At 45.8% G+C, this 15,538-nt stretch overlaps 1 protein-coding gene across 2 annotated transcripts in view; it reads left to right on the forward strand.

Moving 5' to 3' along the window:
* The first annotated feature begins 360 nt into the window (after positions 1–360).
* Positions 361–15,538, forward strand: part of EFHB (EF-hand domain family member B) — a 32,269-nt gene continuing 17,091 nt past the window's right edge. The window contains exons 1-6 of one of the 2 annotated variants that reach the window (XM_084858366.1): positions 361–696; positions 2,311–2,373; positions 5,632–5,775; positions 7,245–7,425; positions 8,779–8,889; positions 10,146–10,275. In XM_084858366.1, coding sequence (XP_084714492.1) covers positions 604–696; positions 2,311–2,373; positions 5,632–5,775; positions 7,245–7,425; positions 8,779–8,889; positions 10,146–10,275 — 722 coding nt within the window. In that variant the 5' untranslated portion in view covers positions 361–603. The remainder of the gene's footprint in view (positions 697–2,310; positions 2,374–5,631; positions 5,776–7,244; positions 7,426–8,778; positions 8,890–10,145; positions 10,276–15,538) is intronic. The other variant, XM_084858367.1, reaches the window with a different exon arrangement.

The following is a 15,538-nucleotide window of genomic DNA, read 5'->3' on the forward strand; positions in this document are numbered from 1 at the left end:
TAGAACGACAACAACATAACGGTTTGCCCTTGAGTCAGTGTGGCGTAGTGTTGGACTGGGACTCGGGAGATCCGAGTTCAATCCCCACTGGGCCATGTAACTCACTGGGTGACTTTGGGCTGGTCACAGACTCTCAGTTTAACCTGCCTCGCAGGGTTGTTGTTGTGAGGATAAGACGAAGAAGAGGGTTTTATGTAAGATGCCTTGGGTTCCTTGGAGGAAAAGCAGGCAGAATATAAATGTAACAAGGAACACGTGCAATTTTGTTTTCAAAAACTCACTGAAATCATAGCACCAGCAGAGCTACAGGAATAAAACACAGAGTCTGCTTCTCATCCCCTGCTGCTTTCTGGGTAGGCCGGGCCCCGGGGGGGGGGCTGAACTTTGGCTCCAAGGTTCAGCCCGCGACTGTCACTGGCTGAGAACATGAACAAATAAACCCGGGGAGCGAAGAGAGAATTAATTCACACGCGCCCGTGACGGGGTCTTGGCGGGCGGCGCTGCCCCTGTTGCTAGGTTACCCGAGCAAACATCCTTTTCCTCGAAGCTCCTGCTGGCGCTGAGGCCTCGACTTCGTTCTCGAAGCGGATCCCTCCCGCCAGGATGGTGGGGGGGATCCCCGCCAAAGGGCTGCGCGGGGCCGCCAGGCAGGCGTATCAGGGGAAGTTTGTCGACCGATTTCCCGAGCTGCCCGCCGTGAGTTTTGGCCGCGCTCCTCCCGCCTTCCCTCTCTCCCCTCCAGCTCTACGGAGACGCCTCGCAGCCGCTCGGCCGTTTCTCTCGCGTCTTCTCTGGTTCCCCAACGGCCCCAGGGAAGGCTCAGACAAGATTTCTTTCTGAGGAATGGCCCTAGCTCAGCCTCGCCCACCCTGGGGCCCCCCAGAGGGGTTGGACTACAACGCCCAGCACCCCTCTGCCATAAGGAAAACTTCCTGACTGTTAGAGCAATACGACAGCGGCACCAATGACCTAGGGAGGTGGTGGGCTCTCCCGCGCCGGAGGCCTTCAAGACGAGGCTGGACAGCCATCTGTCAGGGATGCTCTGATCTGGATTCCTGCATTGAGCAGGGGCTTGGGCTCGATGGCCTTGTAGGCCCCTTCCAACCCTACTCTTCTATGATTCTGTGATAAGAACATAAGAAGAGCCATGCTGGATCAGACCAAGGTCCGACTAGTCCAGCATTCTGTTCACACAGTGGCCAAGCAGCTGTAGATGGGAGACCCACAAACAGGACATGAGCGCAACAGCACCCACCCGCCCATATTCCCCAGCAACTGGTGTACATAGGCTTACTGCCTCTGGTACTGGAGGTAGCACATAGCCATTAAGACTAGTAGTCACTGAAAGCCTTTTCCTCCAGGAATTTGTCCAGTCCTTTTTAAAACCATGCAAAGTGGTGGCCATCACTACTTCTTGTGGAAGTGAATTCTATAGTTTAACTATGCACGGTGTGAAGCAGTACTTCCTTTTATCTGTCCTGAATCTCCCACCAATCAGCTTCATGGGATGGCCCTGGGTTCTAGTATTATGAAAGAGCACATGATCTGCTTGCAGACGGTCCCCAGTCTATTCTCTGGCATCCGCAGTTACAAAGACCTCTGTGTTTGTGGATCTGGAGGGTGGATCTGGACTGAGGAAGGGTGGAGGAGGGTAAATCAAGGATCTGGACATCGGCAAGGGGAGGTATGATGAGCATTCTCATTACATTATATCATGGGTCCCCAACCTTTTGGGGCCAGTGGGCACATTTGGAATTTTAAGAGAGGGTCACAGGTGCTCTCACAAAATTGCTGCCATGCCAGGTGTGACCGGTCATAAAACACTCATTTCCCAGAAGGCAGAATGTGTCTGAGCTCCAAAACACAAAACCACCCTTTTGAACCCACATTTCAATGCCCGTTTCACAGAAGGTAAACTGAAGAAACTCAGAGAGAAGTAACTTGGCCGAGAAACTGAGTACAAGGCAGAGGTGGGGACAGAGCTCCAATGCCAAACCACATATCTGCTCCCACAAAGCTCAACAAAATGCCCATTTGACAGAAAGCAAACTGATGATGCAGAAGCACACACACACGGGCAAAACATATATCACATACACAAAACCCAGGCAAACACATCAAACAAACAAACAAACCTTCTGGAAATGAGGTATATAAATGTTATTAATAAAAAAATAATCAGTATGATAATAAAAATATATGTGTGAATGCAAAAGAATCCCCATTCACACATATATACTCTCAGTGTTATAGGCCTTTTTTTTCTATGATGTCTTGCCTAGATGGCTTGTGTTCACGTGCTTTTTGCAGGCTGGAAAGCTGATACCGGTTGGAGATACAGCTGCCACTTGTCTGACAGATATCTTACCCCGGGTAAGTGCCCTATATCTTCTGTCTGTCTGACTGACTGTCTGTTTATCAATCCTTCCCCCACCTGCCAGTCTATTGTTCTATACAGTACAATATTGTTCTATACAGTAACCATTGCATGCTGTTACTTTTTAACTGGCTACACCACATTCTCCCTTCACACATTATAGGCTTACTACCCCACAATTACATTCATATGTGTGAACAAACAGTGCAAAAGAAGTTGAAAGGTGCTTTTAGTGTCATGTGTAAGCGTGAAAGGACGCCGCAGATGGAGTTTCTGGTACAGGCTGTAGTGCGGCCTTCCCCAACCTGGTGCCCTCCAGATGTTTTGGACATGAACTCCCATCATCCCCATACAGCATGGCCAATGGTTAGGAATGCTGGGAGCTGTAGTCTGGAGGGTGCCAGGGCCAGATCTACACATATTGATACGATCCCATCATGGTGGCACAACGGCATCTGTTGCAGTATCTTGGTTAATACAGAACAAAAAGCAGGAAATAGCACTAGAAAAATGGTATATGGAATGTGTAATGCGCGTCAACAGTTATCAGTGCACTTCAATACTGATAAAAAGCACTAGTGTAGATCTAGCCCAGGTTGGGGAAGGCTCTTGCAGTGGATCGAGAATGGCAGTAGTTTTCTCCAATCCATATATTTAGTCCATCTTTCCCATTGTGGCTGCCAGTTGTTCAGTTGTGCTGGCATTAGAGAGAAATCTTGTTGTTGTTTTAATAGTGTGCCATGTAGATTAGTACTGTAGTGCAAGCATCATGAAAACATTTCTGAAGGCTGTAGCCTCTGACCACTAGAGAGGCAGAACTTTGAGAGATGTGGAGAAGTCCAATTCGTATTCTCACACCTTCCACAATTTCAGTCCTGTATACCCGCTGCTAATGAAATCACTTTGCAGTATCCTGAGCCTGAATTCATAAATAGTATACCTTAGTTAACCTATCCAGTCCTCCATTCCAACACTACCGAAAGCTTCTCAGTACTGTATCCACCTGCACCAGCTGAAAAACCTCTCTGGAGGGTCAGGGGCCACTCATAAGCAACGAGGGGTGGGGCACGTGTCACTTTGCTCAGGACAGCCCCCTGGAGAGGCTTTTCTGGGCATACGGGGCTGCAGGTGGAAGGAGGGGATGGGAACCTTTCCTTCTGTGAACTTCCTTAAAAGTGCAATCCTTTGCATGTTTGGACAGAAAAAAGTCCTACAACTCCCAGCGTTCCCCAGCCAGCATATAGGCAGTAGGACTGTTTTTTCCAGCGAAACATGTGTAGGGTCGCATCCAAAGTTAGGATGCCAGCGCATGAGCTTTCCCCTTGTAAATTGTAGTACCTCCTTAAAGAAGTACAAAGTTTTGCATGATTGGCCTGGAGAAAGATCTCATATGGGCCCTCCTCTTGACCACTGCCACATCCCTCTTCTGTTATAATGTGGTATGTTCCTTCCATTTCCTCCGTCTGGAATCAAACAAAGGAACTGGAGGCTCAAGTTGCAGGGCATATTCACAATACCAATTTCAGCTCTTCCAGATATCGAAATAGTAAGAATAGTAGCAAGCGAGTTTTGGACAAAGACGAGAACCTGGTGCGCTGCAGATGTGTTGGACTGCAACTCCCATCATTCCCAGCAAGCATGGCCATTGCAGTCCAACACATCTGGAGGGCACCAAGTTAGGGAAGGCTGGTTCTGAAATTCAAGGATGCCTCCATTACTACTGCACACAATCTCTTTTGCATTAGCTTTGATGTGGTCTTTCATTTCTAGGAAATAATTATTGTGAAGCTCCTTTTCAGATACAACTAACTGAGGTTCCAAACCTGCTTAAGGCTGCAATTGTACACACACTTACGAGGGAGTAAGCCCCATTGAACATAGCAGGATTTAGTTCCAAGTAAATATGCACAGGTTTACGCTGTATGTTTCCAAAAGCTGCAACATAGCAAACCCCAAATATTCAAATTATGGGTCACTGATGGTCTTAGAAATTATATTTGAAAATATAAGACATGTGATGTTTATATTATTTGTCTTTTAGTTTGTGAGGCTATCCAGTATGCTGTCATAACATTTTTTAAAGCTACAACAACTTATTTCTGGAAGCTTGAAAACGAAATTCATTTTTCATCTAAAGGGAAAGCTGAGATTCTTACATAGCTGCACAGGACTCTAAAGTGGCATATAAATATTAGTGATTGGCTTCTATGGAATCGAGATCGGCTTCTGTTGACTGTACCTACTGCACCACCTGAAACTAATCTCTAGCTTTGCCAATGTAAAGGCTACTATGTTTTGTTTTGTTTTTACTTTTGTTTTCTGACTCATGTTGTTGAGGCTAGTGCTATGGACCAGGGGTATAGAACTGGTTTGTGATGGGAGCCCGGATTGCCCCTACCTTGCCTTCTGTGGTCCAGATGATGCAGTGACCAATGATATCATCCCAACCCCTGCCCATTTTGCCTTTCTCTATGCCTCTCTCAGCATGGAGAAAGGTACTCCAAGCCTCTTTCTGTGCCTCTCTCAGCCTTGAGAAACAGACTCAACCAGTGCTGGGACAGTTACTGTGGGTGTGGGGGACACCGCACAAAACCATTCAGCTAGCACTTGGACAAGCGGTCGCTCTTCCAGTCTCTGGATGAGTCCCCCACTGCCTGCATCCCCTCTTTTATTTTTGATTGGAGATTGAAGATAACAGGAGGGATTTCTCCAGGAAGTGGGGCTTGAAAGCCAAGCTCCATCTCCTGGAGGAACCCAAGGAGGCTCCACAGGCCAGATGCAGAACCTCTGCAGGCCAGAGGTTCTGCATCCTTGCTGTAAAGAGAACTGAGTAACTACTACTGTATATTTTTTTAAATGACTAGATAGCCATTTTTGCTTCTTTGTACCATAGTTCTGGGTGCATTGTGAACTGTCTGGCTCCTGGGGAGGCTAATCTAATTATGTCTGTATAACTCCTGCACACCTCCTCAAAAACCAGCACACTCCCCCTGCACACCTTCTGGACACATCTTAAGACAGTTATAAACTGCAGACTCTGAGGCAATAATACCATGCCCTCCCTGTTTTGCTCAACACCCAGGCTGATGAAGAGTTCTGGAGAGCCAGAAAGTTTGCTCATTATGTTGTGACATTTTGGTTTGTACTAGCAAAGGTGTTACCATTCTGTGACTTAGGATATTTTTTCCCTAATGGATTGATATCTGTATTTCCAGGAATGTGTATTCCAAAACTGTTTTCCTACTGTCTTGCAGCCAATTACTCCACCTGTTGTAAAAAAGTTTCGAAACACCAGCAGCCCTCCTACTGGTAGAGAGAGAGTATTTTATGGCCGAGCAAATGATCCTGATATTGCATCATATTTGACACATGGTATAAAAAGCATCCCTTCAGAGAGTGTAAGTATTTTAAATGTATTCTTTTTCTCAGCAGAGAGTTCACCATTGAATTTATGGATGTGAAACACACACTTGATTAGCTCTGAGTAAAGGGAACATTAAACTGGGCTATGCTTCTCCCATGAAAGGTTACAGTTTATACATTTATAATATCTATGTAGTGATCCCTGCACATAGGCTATTTGAACCAGGGACAGGAATAGCTTTGTGTAGATCTTGGTTGCTAGATTTGCTAAGGAAGGATTGCTCCCTTTAGACACCATGGCAAGCTGCAAGGAAAGGGAATAGATGGAGGAGGAGTAGTAGGAGGAAAACGCTAGGCTGGATCATCGTTTTCCTTCTCATCCCCTCCCTCTGTCATCACTCAGTTGTCATTCTCCTGTTTCCTGTCCTCTGCAATGGAGACTGCTCAGTGGGATCTCCACAGATGGATGGGATGAATTCTTTCTTTTTAGCTGCCTTGTAAGAACAATTTTCTGAAAGGCGGGATATACATTCATCAAATAAACAAACACATACATATTCTATGTCTCTGGAAACTGCCTTTTGGTCAATGCAGGGACTATACGTTTTCACGTAGCTCATTTTCTTAAAAAGGTGACGTATAGGTGAAGTTTAGGATGATTTTTGTCTCTTGTTTGTGATCTGTTTTTCAAAAGCAAACACTCTATAACAATATTAACAATAATAAAAAAGGTTATGTTCACTAGAAACATAACTGTACATAGTATGTCCATGGAATTTTAGTCATTACACCTTTCAGCGGTTGAATTGTACTTAAATACTGACATTCTGCATTCTGCCATAGATTCTGCATTTTGAATAATACATTTTTCAGAAATAGCAATTAAGAGAGCAATCCTATGCCCCCTAGACAGCGTCTGGGGGACATAGGATTCTTTGGTTTCTGGGCTCTGAGCTCAGAGACAGTACTCCAGGCTCGGAGCCAGGAAACCACGCCACACTCCCCTGCTCCCTCACAGCCAGTGCGAAGATAACTGCTCTGGCTGCTGTTACAAGCTCACAAACGCAAGTTTGTAGGAGGGGAAAGGGGCAGGGGCAGTGAGGGGAGGCAACTGGGGATGTGGGAATATGAGGCATCCCTAGCCATCCCCAGCCTCCTTCCTTCCCTGAAGCTTCTTGTATACAGGCGAAATTGCCCATCTAGCTAAAATGCAGAGCGAGAGATGCAATGCGTCTTCCACTCGGCATGGGATACTTGAGTTTGGAGGCTTATGAGTAGCCAGGGCGAATCCCATAGGACTGTGCCCTAAGTGATGACCATGTATAAACAGCTTCAGGATGTTATGTTACAAAAAGATGACATTAAATGTAAGGTGTATCTTAGTTTTTTTGAAAAATTAAAGTATTAAGTGCTAGAGTACCACGAAGTTAATGAAATTAACGCAGTACAAGGTAGTTCAGAAGTGCAGATTTGATGTATTTCATACTGTGTGAAATTTCTTCAGGTAGCATCACTGGCAAATCCACCTCCCAAAACATGTTTTCAACAAAAACTGAAAGAGAAGAAAGAAAGTATTTATTTGAGCAGTCGTGAAGCTCCCCTTGGGAAATCCCATGATCAGTCATTAAGATTACCTAAAGGACTGGATATGCCTAACACTCGATTTGGAGTAACAACCCTCAGAGGTAGAAACATTAGTGCTAAACAACATTGTCATTGCATATTATAATTTAGGATGGAATTTGTTAACCATATACCGGACTTCAAAATGCTATTGTGTTCCAGCCAGAGCCAGTATTCTGATATCAATGCCAGCCACAGAAAAGCAATAATCTGTAAGTCTGTACTAATGTATGTAATTTGAAATGAAGTTGCCTTAGCCAAAGCCAGTGAATACAAGATTCAGAACCTCACAAATCAATAAAAATAGTATAAGCATTAATAGAGTTGACATCAATACAAAAATGCCTACACATCATTTCAGCACCCCCTTAGTTTTTCTTGCTAGACGGAACAAGGATCTCGTTCTCCCAGGTGTTCTTGTTCCCTTTTCCCTCTAATGGCAGCTGCTTTTATCTGCTCTTTGGTCTGCCTTTTCAACTACAGACAACCGTAGACCAGAGCAGCTGATGTCAGAGAGAACAAGGAAGGAAACCAACTGCATCAATGTCTTTGTGATGATTCTCAATAATGTGAAAAACAAAGGCACTCGTGTGATGGAAAAGTACCGTCTCTCTGCTGAGACCATGGGGCAAGAAAGGCCTAGCAACAGATGCTCCTGCCACAGTGATTGCCAAAATCTAGGGCCATTACAGGCACATACAGGCTTCTATACATCTCAGTAACATATACTTTTTAATGATTTTTCAAATAGTATGTTTTTAATTAGGGATGTCAGAGAAATCCGCAATGAAATCCAATGAATTGGATTTCTATGAATCTGACCCGCAGATTCTGTAGTGGACCAGCATTTGCCAACTTGCATGGATTCCATGGACTTGTGAACCATTTTGTTTTTGTTTTACTTTCCAGAATATTAAGCAAATTTAGTCATAGAAAAATATGTAAAAGAAAAAAACACTCGTCGAAATATGCATTTCCCCCATAGGCTAAAGCATGAAAATATGCTTTTGGGGGGAGTTGCACATTTGGAGGTGGGATTTGTGCATTTTTGCAAGTGCAAATTTTGGAAATTGGAAAAAAAAAACAATTCTGCCAACGAGCGGATGACAGAATGAAAGGTACCTGACAATCTGTGAAATGCAGGTGGAATGGATTTTACAAAATCCGTACATCCTGATTTTTATTAAGGGATCATTTACATAGTGCCATCAAGCCCTGCTACTGTCCTATGATAGGATGTATATATAAATGTGTTACATGAATGAGTCCGATGTACCATATGGTCTGATGCACCAAACAATCCTGCAAGCAACAGCCTCTGGAACGAAGTATGTGAATGGTCCCTCTGTATTTGTAAGGTTTTTATGATTTATTTAGATTAGGTGATTTTATTCCATGTATTGGTTGACTTTCAGAGGGTCCTGCAGGAGAGGTTATAAATCCACTGAAGACGTTTGATGAAGTCCAAAGGGAAGCACAAGAAGGACACGAATTGTATGTTCTTACGCACAATGATTATTATGTTGGTGAGTAAGAAGGACAAATAAGTATTAAGTAAAAGTTGTAGACATAAAGAATGACAATATTTATTTCCATGTTGCATACGCATTTTCATCCTTCTATGAAGCATAGTAAGTAAAATGACACTTTTCTTTAAAGCTGTTTCCCCCCCCCCCTTCAAAATAAGGATTCTGCTTTATTGATACCAATAGAGTATATTCAATAAACAGTGGTGTAGTGGAGCAGGAACATGGGGGAACACACATTCGGTACTTTTTTCACAGCAGGACCAATGGCATCATCTGTAAGAGCAGTATTTATCAGTGTTGTAAGTTTCTGGGGTTGGAATACAGAACATGCTCTTGCACTATTTTTAAAGACACAAAGTGGCTGTTCTTGTAGGACACAAATATCCTACAACAGGGATGGGGAATGTATGGCCCTCCAGATGTTGTTGGGCTACAATGCTTGGACTACAATTCCCATCATCCCCCACGATTGACTGCACTGGCTAGAGCTGATGAGTCTCACATTCCCCACCCCTGTCCTATGATCTGTTATAAACAGTTAAAAATAAGCCTCACTAGCATGTGAAATGGTAGGGTGAGTGCTATGTGGTACTTCAGTGCTGTTCTCGTTTGTATCTACCCTTTCTCAGGGTGGCACACAAGGGTGCAGATTACCTTCGCCCCACTTTATCCTCATAATAAGCCTGTGCGATTCGCTAGGCATGGCTCGTCAGGGCTGTGAAGCCAGGTCTCCCCAGCCAAAATTCGACATACTAGTCACTACACCACCCAGTGCCAGCTCAGTAGTCTAGGACTGTCTGCTGATCCTAATAAATTGGGTATTGTGCTATGTACTGCTGGTCTTTGGGGGTTTTATCTATAATGGATCAACACAGCTGCCTGCTTTTGTGGACTCTCTTTGGGGTCCGTGGCTAAGGGACTGTCATGACAAGCTGCTGTACTTCAAAATTTACCACTACCCCACTGTCGATAAAGCTCACCGTTTGGTGCCTAGCAACAGTTCACTCTCTTCCCCCTAGCACTTTGGGGTGAACCTAAACAACCCAGGTCTGAGATTGAGCTTGTGGCTAGAATATTAATAAGTCATTTTTGTTAATTTCTATGAGCCTTCTCCAAGTTAGTGCCCCCCAGATGTGTTGGACTGCCATTCCAATCATTCCCAACCAGCAAGGAGGGCACCAGGCTGGGGAAAGCTTATTTATATTGTAGAGCTCTTTTGTATATAATAAATGATGACCTTTAATTTCACACAGGGGAGTCAATGAATAGAAAATATAACCCATCTACATTCAACAGATTTAATCTTTATGGAAAAGAAACACCTCACTTTAATGATGGACGAAATGTGGCTAGAACTTTTCACTGGCTCCATGATCTACAAATGTAAGTTGTGATACCAGTTTTCATGGTGACTGACTTTTCAACAGTTACTCCTTTCTGAATTTTGAATCCTTCTTTTGAATCCATTGTAGTCTGAATCTGTACTTTTTCTGGCATCAGTAGTCCAAATGATGGTGCCTCATGAGATATGTGTATCACCATGCTGAAAGTAGACAGAGCCAGCTCAAAACATTTTTCAGTCTGAGGTGGAGAAGCAAATACCCCCTCACCTCACATGCCTGGCAACCCAAGGCTGGCCAAGTTATTTTGGCACTTGCAGTAGAAAATCCTACAAGAAGCTCTTGCCTTCCCTGGCAATAAAATCATCATCATCATCCTACAAAAATGCTGCTCTCTCATGACATGCAAAATCAGCTGGCTGAGGTTGCTATTTGCAGCTGGGATCGCTCTATTGTGCTTTCCCATTCCAATCGATAGGGATGGTGCTTTTGTACTTATGTCCTGGTTGTGGGTTTCCTGCAGACAGCTGGTTGACCACTGTGTGAACAGAATGCTGAACTAGATCCAGCAGGACTCTTCTTATGAGGCTATCACCTCACTCTGCCTCATGGCCAGCCAACATATGTATAGTATGTTCCAAGAGTATACCAAGATGGCAGTGCATGTGATATCAAATTGTTAGGATACTGTCACTCTAGGAAGATCATTGGTTTCTTCTTTTGTCCGTTCCAGTTTTCATCCCCTTTATGTGTTGTTTGAGAGCTGGAGATGTTGGATGTATGGTTCATGGAGGAGGGGAGAGCCAGTTGAAAAATGACAGGGTTAATCTGCGCCTTAATCTGGAAAGCGCCTCTGCGATGGGCTGCAAACTTCTTAGTGGGGGGGTGGGGAGAGGGGAGGTATCGGGTGGACAACCACACCCAGTCCCCAAACTGCAGGGGCGGGGCAGGCTGGCGATGCCGGTCTGCAGTTTCTTTATATGCTGTTTCTTTATATGCTGCTTTTGCTTGCTCAATGTTGTCCTGTAAGAGGTGATGCACAGAGTGCAATTCCTCTAAAAATTCATGGGCAGTGGGCACCAAGGCAGGGCCTAGCAAGGAGGGGAAGGCCTTGGGATGGTACCCAAAATTGGCAAAGAAAGGAGTTTGGCATGTGGAGGCATGGCACGCATTGTTATAAGCAAATTCTGCCAGAGGCAGCAGGGAAATCCTGTTGTCTTGTTGGTAGTTTATATAACAGGGTGAGTATTGCTCCAGCGTGGCACTGGTGCGTTCACTCTGCCCATCTGTCTGGAGGTAGTGGGCGGAAGAAAGCCTGAGTGTCACATTGAGCAGCACAAGCAAAGCCCTCCAGAAACGAGCCGTGAATAGGGCCCCCCGATCTGAAACAAGCCCCTCAGGCCAGCCATGGAGCCTGAAAACGTGTCAAAAAGAGTTCTGCCATGACCCTGACCCTGGGCAGCTCTGAGCACAGTATAAAGTGGGCCATTTTCGAAAATAAGTCCACCACCACCAGTATGGTGGTCTTACCTTGTGAACGGGGCAAGTCAGTGATGAAATCAAGGGGGAGCAGCTTCCAGGGGCCAGAGGGTGTAGGCAGGGGATGGAGTAAGCCAGTGGGTTTGCCCATGGGGTCCTTCACTCGTTGAAAGCTTTCACAGGAGGCGACATAAGTTTTGACATCCTGACACACTTGAAGCCACCAAAAGTCCCGTGTAACTCCATATAAGGTCTTAGAGAACCAAAAGGCCCAGTGGCACTGATGGAGGACTTTTTCTCCAAGGCGTTTGGAAGGCACATAGACCTGGCGTGAGTGGTAAAGCAGCCCACCTTGCAATAAGAACGGGGTAGACTTGGGGGCACCAGCTGCTTGTCCCAATTCCGCCACCTTATTGTGCACAAAGAGATCCTGAGCCTGTTGGGTGCGAAGGAACTCTATCCAAGAGTGAGGTTCAACAGCAGCCGCCAGACTTTGGGGGGGGAAGGATCAGGGCAGGGGAGGGGCTCTCCTCACTGCCCGGCTGCAATTCCAGCTTACGGGAGGTGGCTCTCACATGGCGGATCTTGAGGTTAAATCGTGAAAAAAATAAAGACCACCTAATTTGACGCTGATTTAGGTCCCGGGCTGTCTGGAGATGTTCCAGGTTACGATGCTCAGTTCTCACTTCAACTGGGTGCTGGGCCCCCTCCAAAAGATGTAGCCACGTCTCTAAGGCTGACTTTATGGCTAACAGTTTTTTCTCCCAGATGGTATAATTTCGCTCAGACATGCTTAATTTCTTGGAGTGGTAAGCACAAGGCTGCAGCTCACCCCCTGCTGTTCCTGGCTGGAACAGCACGGCCCCCATTGCAAAATCAGACGCATCCTTTTGTACTACAAAAGCCTTCCGTGGGTCGGGACGTAAAAGGATCGGCTCAGAGCTAAATAGCCTCTTTAGCTCTTCAAAAGACTGTTGGGCAGAGGTGGACCAGTGAAAGGGAGATTTCTTGCCTTTGAGGAGGTCTGTGTGAGGAGTTGTCAGTTTTGCACAGCCAGGCAGGAACTTTCTGTAGAAATTGGCAAAGCCCAGGAAACATTGTAAGTCCTTCTTGGAGGATGGAGCCTGCAGGAGAGGACTGCTTGGACCTTTGCATGATCCATCTTGATGCCTTCTGCTGAAATAATATAATCCAGGTAGTCTGAGGATGTCAAATCAAAAGCACATTTCTCCAGTTTAACAAAGAGACGGTGCTCCCAGAGGCGCTGTAGGACAGCTTTCACATGTTGTTGATGTGAGTGGGGGTCCGAAGAAAATATAAGTAAATCATCCAGATAAATGATAAGAAAAGTGTCCAAATAATCCCAGAAGATGTCATTCATGAAACGCGAAAATGTGGAGGGAACTGACACCAGGCCGAATGGCATGACTAAAGTATTCATACAATCTGTAATGGCACGAGAAACTGATCTTCCACTTATCCCCCTCCTGGATGCAAATCAGATTATAGGCGCCACTCAGGTCCAATTTAGTGAAAATCTTGACTTGCCCCAAGCACTCCAGCATCTCAGGGATTAGGGGGAGGGTGACTGGAGTTGTCCCCTTCATGGATCACTGCCTTGTTGTGGCAAAGGGGCTTGCGTAACTCAGTGAAGCCATAAGCTATGCCGTGCAGGGCCACCCAAGACGGACAGGTCATGGCAGAGAGTTCTGACAAAATGTTGTCCACTGGAGAAGGAAATGGCAACCCACTCCAGTATTCTTGCCAAGAAAACCCCATGGAACGTATCACAAGGCTAAAAGAGATGACACTGGAAGATGAGCCCCTCAGGTCGGAAGGTGTCCAATATACTACTGGGGAAGAGCAGAGGGAATTTCCAAGTAGTGCCAGAAAGAGTGAAGCAGCTGGGCCAAAGCCGAAAGGACACTCAGCTGTGGATGTGTCTGGTGGTGAAAAGAAAATCCGATGCTGTAAAGAACAATATTGTTTAGGAACCTGGAATGTCAGATCAATGAATCAAGGTAAACTGGAGGTGGTCAAACATGAGATGGCAAGACTGAACATCGACATCTTGGGAATCAGCGAACTAAAATAGACAGGCATGGGCGAATTTAATTCAGTTGACCATCATATCTACTACTGTGGGCAAGAATCCCTTAGAAGAAATGGAGTAGCACTCATAGTCAATCAAAGGGTGGGAAAAGCAGTACTGGGGTACAATCTAGGGGTGGACGAAAGTCCCTTACCTGTCGTCGAAGGACGTTCGCGGTGGGGGGGAGGCGCCTCGCTGCTCCCCCCGCGAAGTTCAGGCCGGGGGGGGAGGCTTCCCGCCTTGCCCCAGCCGAAATTCAGGCCGGGGGGGAGGCTTCCCACCTCGCCCGGCCGCGAATGCGAATGCGAAATGTGAATGACGATTCACGTAGCCTATCATGGCTAGATCTGCAAAGTCAGCCGTGATAGGCTACATCAATCGTCACGTAGCCTATCACGGGTGACTTAAAAAAAAAAAAAAAGCGCGTATGCTAATGGCGGCCCCCATAGGGAGCCGCCATTCGCGTTCCTTATTTAGTCGCTGTAGTCTACGTAAATGTTTACGTAGATTACAGCGAAAATAAGGGCAACGCAAATAGCGTTGCCCTTATTTTCGCCGTAGTCTACGTAAACATTTACGTAGACTACAGCGACTAAATAAGGAACGGGAATGGCGCTCCCTATGGGGGCTGCCATTATCCGTACGCGCTTTTTTTTTTTTTTTAAGTCACCCGTGATAGGCTACGTGACGATTGACGTAGCCTATCACGGCTGACTTTGCAAATCTAGCCGTGATAGGCTACGTGAATAGTCACGTAGCCTATCAGGGGGCGTTTTTTTTTTCTTCTTTGATTGCAATGGCGGTGGCGGCAGCCGGTCGAAAGACTGGCTGCCGCTCCCGCCCCGCTCGAACACCCGCCGAACCACCGGCCGGACCCACCACCGGGAGGGACATTCGGTGAAGGTAAGTCCTGTCCTGGGGGGGGTGCGGGGTGCCGGGGGGGGTTCGGAGGATTTCTCCCCGAAACTTGTTCGGGGGGCCGAACACGTTGGCGCTCGGCCCCCCGAAGTTTCGGGGAGAAATTCTCCGCCATCCCTAGTACAATCTCAAAAACGATAAAATGATCTCAGTACGAATCCAAGGCAAAATATTCAACATCACAGTAATTCAAGTCTATGCCCCAACCACTGATGCCGAAGAAGCTGAGGTTGATCGGTTCTATGAAGACCTACAATACCTTCTAGAACTAACACCAAAAAAAGATGTTCTCTTCATCATAGGGGATTGGAATGCTAAAGTAGGAAGTCAAGAAATCACCAGGATAACAGGCAAGCATGGCCTTGGTGTACAAAATGAAGCAGGACAAAGGCTAATAGAGTTTTGCCAAGAGAACACGCTGATCATAGCAAACACTCTTTTCCAACAGCACAAGAGGCGACTCTACACATGGACATCACCAGATGCTAAATATCGAAATCAGATTGATGATGTCCTTTGCAGCCAAAGATGGAGAAGCTCTATACAGTCAGTAAAAACAAGACCTGGAGCTGACTGTGGCTCAGATCATGAGCTTCTTGTTGCAAAATTTCAGCTTAAATTGAAGAACATAGGGAAAACCACTAAACCATTCAGGTATGACCTAAATCATATCCCTTATGAATATGCAGTGGAGGTGAGGAATAGATTTAAGGGATTAGACCTGATAGACAGAGTGCCTGAGGAACTATAGACAGAGGTCCGTAACATTGTTCAGGAGGCAGCAACGAAATCCATCCCAAAGAAAAAGAAATGCAAG

This window comes from Heloderma suspectum, chromosome 5 (genome assembly GCF_057233095.1).
Source record: "Heloderma suspectum isolate Gila_16-S chromosome 5, 16-S_ref, whole genome shotgun sequence".
In the NCBI taxonomy this organism is placed as follows: domain Eukaryota; kingdom Metazoa; phylum Chordata; class Lepidosauria; order Squamata; family Helodermatidae; genus Heloderma; species Heloderma suspectum.